The sequence below is a fragment of the Pristiophorus japonicus genome, chromosome 18, assembly GCF_044704955.1.
Source record: "Pristiophorus japonicus isolate sPriJap1 chromosome 18, sPriJap1.hap1, whole genome shotgun sequence".
NCBI lineage: Eukaryota > Metazoa > Chordata > Chondrichthyes > Pristiophoridae > Pristiophorus > Pristiophorus japonicus.
The window spans coordinates 53,272,919-53,285,158 of NC_091994.1; the positions used below are offsets into that span (position 1 = coordinate 53,272,919).

General features: G+C 50.4%; 1 protein-coding gene across 5 annotated transcripts in view; it reads left to right on the forward strand.

The window, feature by feature from the left end:
- The window catches only part of LOC139228730 (tropomyosin alpha-4 chain), a 210,809-nt gene extending 199,006 nt beyond the window's left edge, over window positions 1-11,803 (forward strand). For 3 of the 5 annotated variants that reach the window (XM_070860025.1, XM_070860026.1, XM_070860031.1), the window contains 2 exons: window positions 4,196-4,440; window positions 9,737-9,826. In XM_070860025.1, the coding sequence (XP_070716126.1) occupies window positions 4,196-4,425 (230 nt within the window). In that variant the 3' untranslated portion in view covers window positions 4,426-4,440; window positions 9,737-9,826. Of the gene's footprint in view, window positions 1-4,195; window positions 4,441-9,736 lie in introns of all 5 variants that reach the window. The other 2 variants (XM_070860027.1, XM_070860029.1) reach the window with 1 other exon arrangement.
- Window positions 11,804-12,240: the final 437 nt, after the last annotated feature.

The following is a 12,240-nucleotide window of genomic DNA, read 5'->3' on the forward strand; positions in this document are numbered from 1 at the left end:
GTCACACATCCCCGGGAGGGAGGGAGCCCTGGAGACCACTCCGGCCCCACTGCCAACTTGGCCTCTGTGGTAATAGTCAGAACAGAAATCCATAAAGTAGCATTTTGTATGTTAGAAAAGAATGGTGCAGTTTTTTTTTGAGTGGAGTGTGTCACCGGGGGTTTGGGGTGTGGTGATCCGGGGGGGGGGGGGGGGGGGGTCAGTGAGTGCAGTGCAATATGGAGGGGGGGGTCGGTCGGTGCCCCCTGATGGAAAGCACCTGTTGAATGAGGACAAGATCATGCTTGACAAATCTAGAATTTTGTAACTAGCAGAGTGGACAAGGGAGAACCAGTGGATGTGGTGTACTTGGACTTTCAAAAGGCTTTTGACAAGGTCCCACACAAGAGATTGGTGTGCAAAATCAAAGCACATGGTATTGGGGGTAATGTACCTACGTGGATAGAGAACTGGTTGGCAGGCAGGAAGCAGAGAGTTGGGATAAACGGGTCCTTTTCAGAATGGCAGGCAGTGACTAGTGGAGTGCCGCAGGGCTCAGTGCTGGGACCCCAGCTATTTACAATGTACATTAACGATTTGGATGAAGGAATTGAGTATAATATCCAAGTTTGCAGATGACACTAAACTGGGTGGCAGTGTGAGCTGTGAGGTGGACGCTAAGAGGCTGCAGGGTGACTTGGACAGGTTAGGTGAGTGGGTAAACGCATGGCAGATGCAGTATAATGTGGATAAATGTGAGGTTATCCATTTTGGGGGCAAAAACACGGAAGCAGAATATTATCTGAATAGCGGCAGATTAGGAAAAGGGGAGGTGCAACGAGACCTGGGTGTCATGGTACATCAGTCATTGAAAGTTGGCATGCAGGTACAGCAGGCGGTGAAGAAGGCAAATGGTATGTTGGCCTTCAGAGCGAGGGGATTTGAGTATAGGAGCAGGGAGGTCTTACTGCAGTTGTACAGGGCCTTGGTGAGACCTCACCTGGAATATTGTATTCAGTTTTGGACTCCTAATCTGAGGAAGGACGTTCTTGCTATTGAGGGAGTGCAGCGAAGGTTCACCAGACTGATTCTTGGGATGGCGGGACTGACCTATGAGGAGAGACTGGATCAACTGGGCCTTTATACACTGGAGTTTAGAAGGATGAGAGGGGATCTCATAGAAACGTATAAGATTCTGACGGGACTGGACAGGTTAGATGCAGGAAGAATGTTCCCGATGATGGGGAAGTCCAGAACCAGGGGACACAGACTTAGGATAAAGGGTAAGCCATTTAGGACTGAGATGAGGAGAAACGACTTCACTCAGAGTTGTTAACCTGTGGAATTCCCTACTGCAGGGAGTTGTTGATGCCAGTTCATTGGATATATTCAAGAGGGAGTTAGATATGGCCCTTACGGCTAAAGGGATCAAGGGGCATGGAGAGAAAGCAGGAAAGGGGTACTGAGGTGAATGATCAGCCATGATCTTATTGAATGGTGGTGCAGGCTCGAAGGGCCAAATGGCCTACTCCTGCACCTATTTTCTATGTTTCTAACTGTGATGCTCCACAGGGTCAAATAGTTTGTTCACATTTGCAGAGGGAGCAGGGCTAACGACTGGCGTTAGCTTCATCCTCCTGCCCCACCAGTGTCTGCAGTTGAGAATTGGATCGAGCAGTCATCATGCTCTCTGTTCTCTCCCCACTCCCCCAGCCCACACGATACCATCAAGCAGGCAGGTTGGGTCACCGTCAGCTTTGCCTTCTGACCTGGTCACCGCTCGATTGCAAATGGGATTTGAGGGATTCCTGCGAGATAGAGACCTGGCTTTGCTTGGACCCAAATGTTCACATCGTCCGCAAGCCATCTCCTCAAACTGTACCCCACCCGCCTCCTTCTCCATTGGACCTTGTTCCTTGGTGATTTCCACAGCTCGGACACTGTTAGTGAGCAGACTATCGCTGGCTGGGAACATGATCATTTCATGCCCCCGAGCCAAGTGTGTCTGTATTTGTTGCGTTACATCCGGGTTCTCCCTGTTCGGTGGGGGAGGAAGGGAGGAGATGGTCACTGGTTCTCCATCATCATCATAGGCAGTCCCTCGGAATTGAGGAAGACTTGCTTCCACTCTAAAAATGAGTCCTTTGGTGGCTGAACCGTCCAATACGAGAGCCACAGTCCTTGTCACAGATGGAACAGACAGTGGTTGAGTGAAAGGGTGGGTGGGACTGGTTTGCCGCACGCTCCTTCCGCTGCCTGCGCTTGATTTCTGCATGCTCTCGGCGATAAGACTCGAGGTGCTCAGCGCCCTCCCGGATGCACTTCCTCCACTTAGTACAGTCTTTTGGCCAGGGACTCCCAGGTGTCGGTGGGGATGTTGCACTTTATCAGGGAGGCTTTGAGGGTGTCCTTGAAACGTTTCCTCTGCTCACCTTTGGCTCGTTTGCCGTGCAGGAGTTCAGAGTAGAGCGCTTGCTAAGGGAGTCTCATGTCAGGCATGCGAACTATGTGGCCTGCCCAGTGGAGCTGATCGAGTGTGGTCAGTGCTTCGATGCTGGGGATGTTGGCCTGGTCGAGGACGCTAACGTTGGTGCATCTGTCCTCCCAGGGGATTTGCAGGATCTTGCGGAGACATTGTTGGTGGTATTACTCTAGCGACTTGAGGTACCTAGGTACGTGCTTTTAGCTGTCACTTGTACTTGCACTGTATTTGGGAATGTCTGTAGAAACGTTTGCCGGGAAACGTGCTGCTCCCCCACATCCAGATTCTGCTTCTCTCTCGTATCGCAAGAGCAACACAGTGCCACGTGATTGTGGTGACTCTCTTCAGCTGCTGCTGTTTGAATGCTGTATCCTGCAGCCCACAGGGGGTACAGTGATGCTGGCTGCTGCTCGTCTGTCGGTGACAGGCCTCCGGAGAACAACACTGATTGGGTGAGGCTACTGGCGGGGTGGACAGCAGAAACTGGGACCATGGTGGGAATATCACATGGCGCCCACAGGAAAGCACGTGTTGTCTCCGCAGCATGTGTGGCATTGGGAGCGGTTTCAATCGAGGAACCTGCTTAATGAGTGAACCATAGGTCAGCCTGGGGGGATCTTAATTACATGGGCGGGCAAGGGAACGGGAGACTGGGCCTGATAAGACGTAGAAGGGAAGTGTTGGGTGGATATCAGTCTTTTGTTGGGATGTAGGGTGAGCTCAGCCTAGTGAAGGAAGCCACAAGCCTGACTGTTCACTGTCAGAGCTGCAACCTGTAGAATGCATCGGCACCTAAAGATGTGTGCTGGTGTTGGTGCTATCATTGACGGCACTCCGCGGAACGAAGGAGCAAGGTCAGCGCCTCCAACTGTGACCATTTGATGATTTGTGCCTTCCTGTGAGTGGTGGGTTGACTGAGAATGTAGGTCCAATGGAGAGCAGCAACAGTTAGAGATGAAGGTTAAAGACTTGCATTTATATCGTGCTTCTCAAGACCTCAGCACAACCAATTAAATTATTTTGAAATGTAATGTAGGAAACACGGCAGCCAATGTTCACACAGCAAAACTCCACCAACAGCTATGTGATACTAGCCAGAATAATCAGTTTTTAGTAATGTTGGTTGAGGGCTAAATATTGTCCAGGCCACCGGGGAGAACTCCTGCTCCCCTTCAAAACAGTGCCATGGGATCTTTTACGCCTACCTGAGAAGGCAGACGGGTCCTCTGTTTAACGTCTTATCTGAAAGGTGGCCCCTCCGACAGTGCGGCGCTCCCTCGGTACTGCCCCTCCGACAGTGCGGCGCTCCCTCGGTACTGCCCCTCCGACAGTGCAGCACTCCCTCAGTACTGCACTGGAGTGTCAGCCTAGATCATGTGCTCACGTCTCGAGTGGGACTTGACCACACGACCTTTTGACCCCGAGGCGAGAGAGAGTGTGCTGCCCACTGAGCCACGCCTGATACTAAGAAATAGTGAGACTCCTTGGCTGCTGGTCTCTGAGTGGCACTCGCCCAGTCTCCTGGTATAAGAGAGTATGGCACTGACCTAGGTACTGATCGGGATCTAACGAGCAGAATATCTAGTCCAGGGTTACTGAGCCCCTTGGGCTGGATGTGCAAGTGGTGATATTTTGACATTATTTTAACTATTGCATAGCTTTTCTATCTTGAAGTTGAAATCTAATTGAGGTATGTTTAAAGTCTGCTTTCACATTCCTTCTTTTTGCTACCAGATGAACTTTGTGTGAAGATATTCGAAAAGAAGGGGTTTTCAACTCAGATGAGTGATGGTCATAACACCCTCCTCTGTCTAGAACTGCTGCTGAATTCTGCTCTAGAACTCTCTTCCACCGTCTCGAATTCTTCCTGTTCTCCAACTCTCCTTCTCTCTCTGTCTTCACCCTCCCTCTGTCTGCGGCACTCGGCCAGAGCAACTGTCAGCTCTTGGATAAAGTCTCTCTAAATTTGGTCTTTGGGGGTAAGTTGCTTGTATTTCAGAAACTAATGTCCTTTCTCACCTGTTGCTCCTTGTATCTAAACCCCGCATGATGTGATCTTGCTGGCCTTCGCAGTGCTGTTCTGACTGTTCCCAGCATCCTGGGGCTGGCTCTCTCCACTGTCCTGTCCTATGGGAACCTCTGTGCTACATTGTGTCTGAGATGAGGAACTTGGGTGGGAGACTGAGAGGGGATTTGAGGGGAAATGTCTTCACCCAGAGGGCAGTGGGGGTCTGGAACTCTGCCTGAAAGGGTGGTAGAGACAGAAAGCCTCACCACATTTTTAAAAAAAAAATACTTGGCTGTGCACTTGAAGTGCTGTAACCTACAGGGCTACGGACCGAGAGCTGGAAAGTGGGATTCGGCTGGATAGCTCTTGGTTGGCCGGCGCAGACACGATGGGCCCAAATTTCTGAGTGGGGGCTGGGCTGTGGTCGCAGTGTCACAGCACCATTCGATCTGACTGGGCCCGATGTCTACTCATTTGATGCTGAACGTAGCGAATGGGGGATTTGCGGCCTTTATTTTGCCCGTGGCTCACCCCATGAATGCACTAATCGATCCTACTCCCTGTAGATTGTATCTAAACCCCACATGGTTTCTTTACCTGCCCCATTACTACGGCTCCAGCCAGTGTTTAATACACTCTCTGAATTTCTTGTTTAAAGGCGATGCACTGGTCCATTGGTACATTGTACGAGCCTGATTGGAATTTCAGGTAGTGGGAGATATGGGGCCGCGAGTTCAGCTCGTGACCTCCTCTTCAACACCACGCAAGGCCAGGCCGTGGACAATGGTTGGAGTATGAATATCGGCAATGATCAGGGACCAGCCTTTTTTTAAGCAGCTGTAGCATTGAAAGTGGAGCTATAAGTTGCCTCATTGTTCCTACACTCAATCTCCCAATCAGAATTTAAAAGCTGCATAATTGAGAGAAACTTTCATCAATCGGAACCTCCTTTAAATTTTACCCGTGTCCTAAGATTGACATTCGCTGAATTTATACCCATTTGGGTTTCAAGCCTTCTCCTCCAGGGTTTACCACCTCAGGATGAGGGGTTGGCCATTTAGGACTGAGATGAGGAGGAATTTCTTCTCTGAGGCTGGTGAATCTCTGGAATTCTCTGCCCCAGAGGGCTGTGGGGGCTCTGTCTTTGAGTATATTCAAGGCTGAGAGCGCTAGATTTTTGAATATTAAGGGAATCAAGGGATATGGGGACAGTGCAGGAAAGTGGAGTTGAGGTCGATGATCAGTATGATCTCATTGAATGGCGGAGCAGGCTCGAGGGGCCGAATGGCCTACTCCTGCTCCTATTGCTTATGTTCCTCTTTAATCCCATCTAATGTGTTACTGCCACTAATTCTGAATTTTTTTTTAAATGTTTGCACCTTGTTGAATAGACACCCTTGCTGTGCTGGGGCGAGCTCACTGGTTCCCCGGGCAAACCGTTAGTCTTGCTGTGCTCTCCGCAATCACAGACTAACCATGAGGTTACTCCATGCTATTCGCTGCAGCCTGTTGGTGAGAGATCGTGGCGGAGGGGCGGCGAATGGGCATACGGGGTCCAGAAGAGGCGAGGGCCCAGGGGCAGTACGGGCCGGCCCACACTGCGATGTGTGCGCGCACTAGGTCCGTGCAGCAGAGCAGGTCTCCAGTCGTCTTAGTTAACCCTTGCCACTGGACCAAGACCTAGCTCTGTCAAGCCCGTGTGGTGGCTGGTGTGCAACGGTCACCCCACGTTAACACAATTCCACACGCAGGCATCTTCCACCCTTCAACTGGAGTTCAGAACTGGAACATCGGGTCCTCCATTGAAACATCTGTGAACTCATTTGGAAGCAAGTCATCCTCGTTCGAGGGACTGCCGATGATGATGATGTTGTGCTGTTTTAATCGATAGTTTTGGGGGGAGGGGGAGAGCAGCATGGTGACCCATCGCCCCGGGAGCTGAGCTCAACTCCAGGCGGTTTGGAAGGGAAGGGAAGCCATTCCAGTGTGTGGGTTACGTGTACACGAAATGAGTTTAGGCCGATCGTTATTGGAACCTACCTTCACTGGGCTCTCCCTTGACGTTAGCACTCAGGCCAAGGGTTGTTGGGAGAGCTTTACTCTGCATCTGACCCGTGCTGTACATGACTTGGGAACAAGTGAGTGCTGATATTGGGTGCCTGAAGTGAGATTGTGTTCCATTCCTTAGCGCCAATATCCTTCCCCTGCGTGAGCTCCGAATGATTCACTTTAGAGTGGTCACACTTTCTGCAGTTTGATCAGTCACATGTGATAGCCCAGCACTGGGAAACGACACACTGATCTACATTCCAAACACAATTTCCTCCACCTCCCGTCTAGAATATTGGATTTTTAAAATTCATTCTTGGGCTGTGACTGTGGCGAGGTGGCATTTATTGACCAGCCCTCGTTGCCCTGCGAAGATGGTGGTGAGCCGCCGCCTTGAACCACTTTGTTTTTGATACAACTGAGTGACTAGGACATATCAGAGGGCAGTTAAGAGTTGGCCACATAGATTGGAGTCACGTAGAGGCCAGGATGCTTTCCTTCCCTGAAGAACATTTGTCAACCAGCTGGATTTTTAACGACAATCCAACAGCCTTGTGGTCACTTTTACTGATACAAGCTTTTTATTTCCCAATTATTTAAACATGGTGGGATTTGTACTTGCATTCTCTAAACGATTGGTGTCGGACTCTGAACTACTCATCCAGTAACATAATCACCACACGACCGCACCCAGAAAGATGCTGAAACTCTGCCCGTCAGTACTGGCTGACAGAAAGCTGGAAGTGCCGCCTAGTATTTAACAAGCTAATTGTTCGAACATGCTGGGAGAAAATAATGAAAGGTTTTCTCGCTGGAATGTCCTGTCTGTGTTAACGATGGGACAACGGGAATGGCAGCCAACTGGAACATATCGTATGGGAGAATTCCTCATTCTCTAACCTCCTGTGCACCAGCGTGAAACTTTCCCTATCACCACCCGATGGCCTGAATAGTATTGCTAATGTCTGTGATTAAGGGGCCCTCTGTGCTGGGGAGACGGGGTTTTTCTGCCGCTGTGCTCCTTGGGGAAACGCGTACATACTCGGCATTGGCTTTTCTTCTCCTGCTGAAAATGCATGTTTACGATTTCCAGTGGACAGACTTCAGTAATAACCCCAAACTATTTCCTGCCGGATAGCAGCTCTTCCTGCAACCAACAGAAAGCTGTTAACCTTTCCCAACCCAGGCACAGTCCGACGCAAGCCTTTCTTCCTCTTTCCCCCATTTTAAACAGCGTCTGCCTGCCCTTCAACTGCAAAGTCTAAACTGGAGACACGTGCGCCCAAACAGCCCACCCCTAAATGAATGGACGGTCAGGCCCACGTCATTGTCCCGGGGGCAGATATTTTTGTCTGTTGAATTCTAAAGATATTCACTAAAATCACGAAGCGTTGTAGTGTTCACTTCCCAGTGCAGCTTCCCAGGGCTGTCGTGGACGTACAAAGCCCATCGCCCATCTCCAGGCCGACACTGCATATAGATCAGGGCTTGGAGGGCCACTTACTTTACTCCCCCTGGAAGGGTACAGCCCCCCATGGGTTCTGGAATTAAACGTGGGGATGGGGAAATCATCGTCATCATAGGCCCTCCCTCGAACGAGGATGACTTGCTTCCACGAGTTCACCGATGTTTCAATGAAGGACCCGATGTTCCAGTCCTGAACTCCAATTGAAGGGTGGAAGATGCCTGTGCGTGGATTTTTTTTTTAACGTGGGGTGACCATTGCACACCAGTCACCACACGGGCTTGACAGAGCTAGGTCTTTATCCAGTGGCAAGGGTTAACCAGGACGAGTGGAGACCTGCTCTGCTGCACAGACCTAGTGCGCACACACATCGCAGTGTGGGCTGGTCCGTGCTGCCCCTGGGCCCTCTCCTCTCCTGGGCCCAGTACCCTCATTCGCTGCACCTCTGCCACATTCCCTCACCGCTCCTCCGCCACGATCTCCCACCGCTCCTCCGCACCAAACATAGAAAATAGGTGCAGGAGTAGGCCATTCGGCCCTTCGAGCCTGCACCACCGAACCACTGCCACAATCACCCACTGAATCTCAGCCGTGATCCCTCATCGCTTCCCCCGCCTCGATCACTTGCTGCACCTCCACCACGGCCTTCCCGCTCCTCTGCTGTACCAGGGCCCTGTCCACACTCCAAACGGCGACCTGGGTCCTGATGATGTCACCCAGTCGCCCACCTCGAAGCCGTCGCACACTTGGAGCAACTCACACTGGAAGTTATAATGGTACACCGCCCCAGCTCTTGTACGGCCCGACCTGCGGAGGTCTTTTCTCACAGGTCGGGGGGGGGGGGGCCACGCTGCTCCAATGCCCGGCGCTCTAGCTCCAGGATGGCGAGGTGGAGCCCTGATGGTTACACATCCGTTGAAACTGTTATCTTAAATTAAAAATCCCAAACGGCGGGCACCCACTAGCGCTGTGAATCTAATGCAGGTTTATATTTAGAGTAATGAATAACCAGGAGTGAGTTCCAATTGAATCAGGGTGCAGATGACCTCCCAGGCATTGGGATCCCAACATGCGCACACATTATCAGTAATGTGTACACGGTTCTCCTTGTATGTCATTTGACACACTCATTTGAAATGTGGGCGCTTGGGTTGATGGGAGGACATTTGCTGGTGAGAGTCTGAATGGAGTTTTGTCTGTTGAGCAAAGGCATGCCCAACTTGTGCAGTGGGCATGTGCTTTCAGCTGCTGGCTTGTCAATGCAGATAATCTCTGGGGCTCTGTGGGAATGTTCCATGTCCCCAACATCCCATACCAAGCCTTTGCCCAGTCACACACTAACACTGAAGATTAAGGACAGCCTTCAGCTTATTGGCGTGTTTAACTAATTGCTATCTATTGTATTAACTGCCGTGGTCCAGTGAACCACATTATATATGAGGGGTCCTTTTCTAAAGCCAGGTTTGATTTGAGTCAGGCAAATGTTCTGGCTTCTATCTGAGTGAAGATTCCAAGTTTTCAGTTAGCATGCGAGTTATTTTGGGTATGGTCGCTGCCCTTCCTCCCCCACTGCAACTGAAGGTACTCTGGAAGATCACCACGAATGAGGGGTCTTAAAATGAGGCAGTTGCAGTGGATGCACGGAGATTGCCCTGCCTGATCTCTTTCTTCACCCCCCCACCTTCTGCTCCCTGAATTCCACATCTTCCTCATCTGTTGCTGACGTGTGTCTTTGTTTTTCTTTGTTTTATAGAAAAAGTTACTCGTGCGAAAGAAGAGAACATGGGCATGCACCAGGTCCTCGATCAAACTCTACAGGAACTGCACAACTTATAAAGAGGGAGCCTCGCGGAACACCCCTCCCAGCATCCATTGCCAACGACTGCTCGCAACTGAACATTCCGTGTCGCCCCTCCCCTCCCTCGCCGAGCGGGCATCGCCTCATTCAGCCCGGCTATTACATACCGAGTGCGGACCAAAGTTTTTATTTTGTACTTTGTAGAATTTTTATTGCGATAGTCGGTTCTTCCCTTTTTCCCTCCCTCCCCCCACGCAGGCACACACAGTCTCTCCTATTGTTAGAATAAGCACAGCTGTATACGTAAACGCTTTGCTGGTGTGTGAGGCAGAGGGCCGCAGATTCGGGGTACGACCTGCCCCACTTTGTGTTCAATTCTTTTTGAGGTGGAGCCTGCACCTTGGGAGATGTGGTCTGATTACTGGGCTAATTGCTGCGCTCCTTTATATGTTTATCGTGCTATTAACTATTGTACTCGCTAGCTTTGTTCTTCATTCAGTGGGTGACGTCATTTAGTAGATCCTGGACGGCAGCTGGTTTCCCCGGCCGATCACTCCGTCAGATCTTCGATCTTTTCAGCTCCTCCGCAACGAGCGCACCGGGTCTTGCTCCACCGGCCGAGGCACTGAGGGGTCCATTCCATGTTAACTCCTCTGCTTTTAAAGGGTATCGGGCTCCTCCTGCCTGTCTGGGTAAATCCGAGCTCCTTTGGCACCACTGATAGACAGATTGCAGCAAGGCCTCGGCTCTGCAGCCCCTGTTCTCACTTAGTCTTGCATTCCTACCCCAACCCAGTGAATGGCCAGAACTGCTCCAAGGCAGTTTTAAAGCTTTATACTTTGAGATGCGCCGTTATGTTGGTGATTGGGTGATGCCCCTTTTGACCATTTCCCTTCCATGCGTTTATAATACTATCGCAACCTGAGCCCTGGTGCTCGATGGGTGGAAGGATATATCCATCGGGAAAGAGGGACTGGCCGTCGATTTGGATTGGGCCCCAGTCTGTCAAGTAGATCATTCTACATCTCTCAACTAGCCCACAAAATCAGAAAAACAGGCGCTCTCTCTAAACTCCGATTGTCAGTTAAAATGGCTCCTGACCTCGTGTAACCCAGCCCCAGCCAGGGTGACGATTTGTTCTTTTACCCAGTTCTATATTTTAAAAGCTGCTAATCTGCTTACAAACCCCTGCACATGTTGGGGGCTGCAGGACTGTGGCTCATACCCAGTTCAACATCCAGTACCTGTTGAGGGAATCACTTGAAAGTGCCGCAGGTTTATTGTGTTACTCACATGGGCAAGTGCCCTTTACAACAGGGAGCTCTCACTTCTGGCCTGTAGCCAGTGTGCCAGTCAGGCCCTGCGCAGAAAGCCCAGTCTTTCTCACCGAGTCTCCGATCAAGTCTGTTCACCCAGTTGTTGTACTGCACAAGTATATGTGTTCCAAATGTTTGTGTCTTGGTGAATTTCACATTCTAACTGGATGAAACTGTCTGTGTTTGAGTTGCTGCTCCACTGCCAGCGGCTATGTCGAATGATCCATTGGCAGATTACCACTCACGGTTACCATAGTGACCATTGTATCACCTTGTTTAATGTAGTTTGGTTCCACTCTGTTTAACTGGACCATCTTGTTTTTTTTTCTGCTCCAAGTGAGTCGAGATGTTTGTGATCAATGTGGCCCAAAAAAATCAGTAACTACTTTCCCCATTAGAAAGGTGCAGAAGTGCCTCCCCACCCCCCCCCCCCCCCCCCCCCACCAAGGACAGAAGCTGCGATTTATGTTGATTTATACTATTTTACACAAGTCACACGCTATAGTGCTGGACCTGGAACACAAAAACATGACACTATTAGCATCAAAAATGGCACAGGCACCGGATAAAAAGGGAATGTAAGTTTTTGATCTCTTTGCACATCCAAAACAGTTGCCTTGGGGAATTATGACTTGATCTACATTTGCACTGGTGATATTGACCGATTTTAGCAAATAAAATGACTCACTGCTGAAGAAACTTTGGAGCCACGAGCTTTTTGTCTCTGTTTATTGGTCCGCTGCCTGCAGTCTCTTTCTGACAGAGCGTCGTACGTATCCTGAGCATTGAGTGCCCAGCCACAGCATGGTGGTGTATCTGGGAACAGCAGGAGACCCTTCGGCCCCTCGAGCCTGCCACCCGCTGTTCCATCAGATCGTGGCTGACCCCATTTCCCCGCCGCAGCTCCGCGGCAATCTCCGTCATGAAGCGGTGATTGACCTCCAGCACCCACAGCCTGTTGGGAGAGAAAGTCACACATTTCCATTTCTGCTGCCCTTCGCATGGAAAAAGTGCTTTCTGATTTCACTCCTGAAGGACCTGGCTCTAATAAGATTCCATTCTCTGGATGCCCTCGGGGCACAGTTTTTCTGTATCTACCCTGTAAACCCCTTCTAACATTTTAAGCACCTCAATCAGGACATC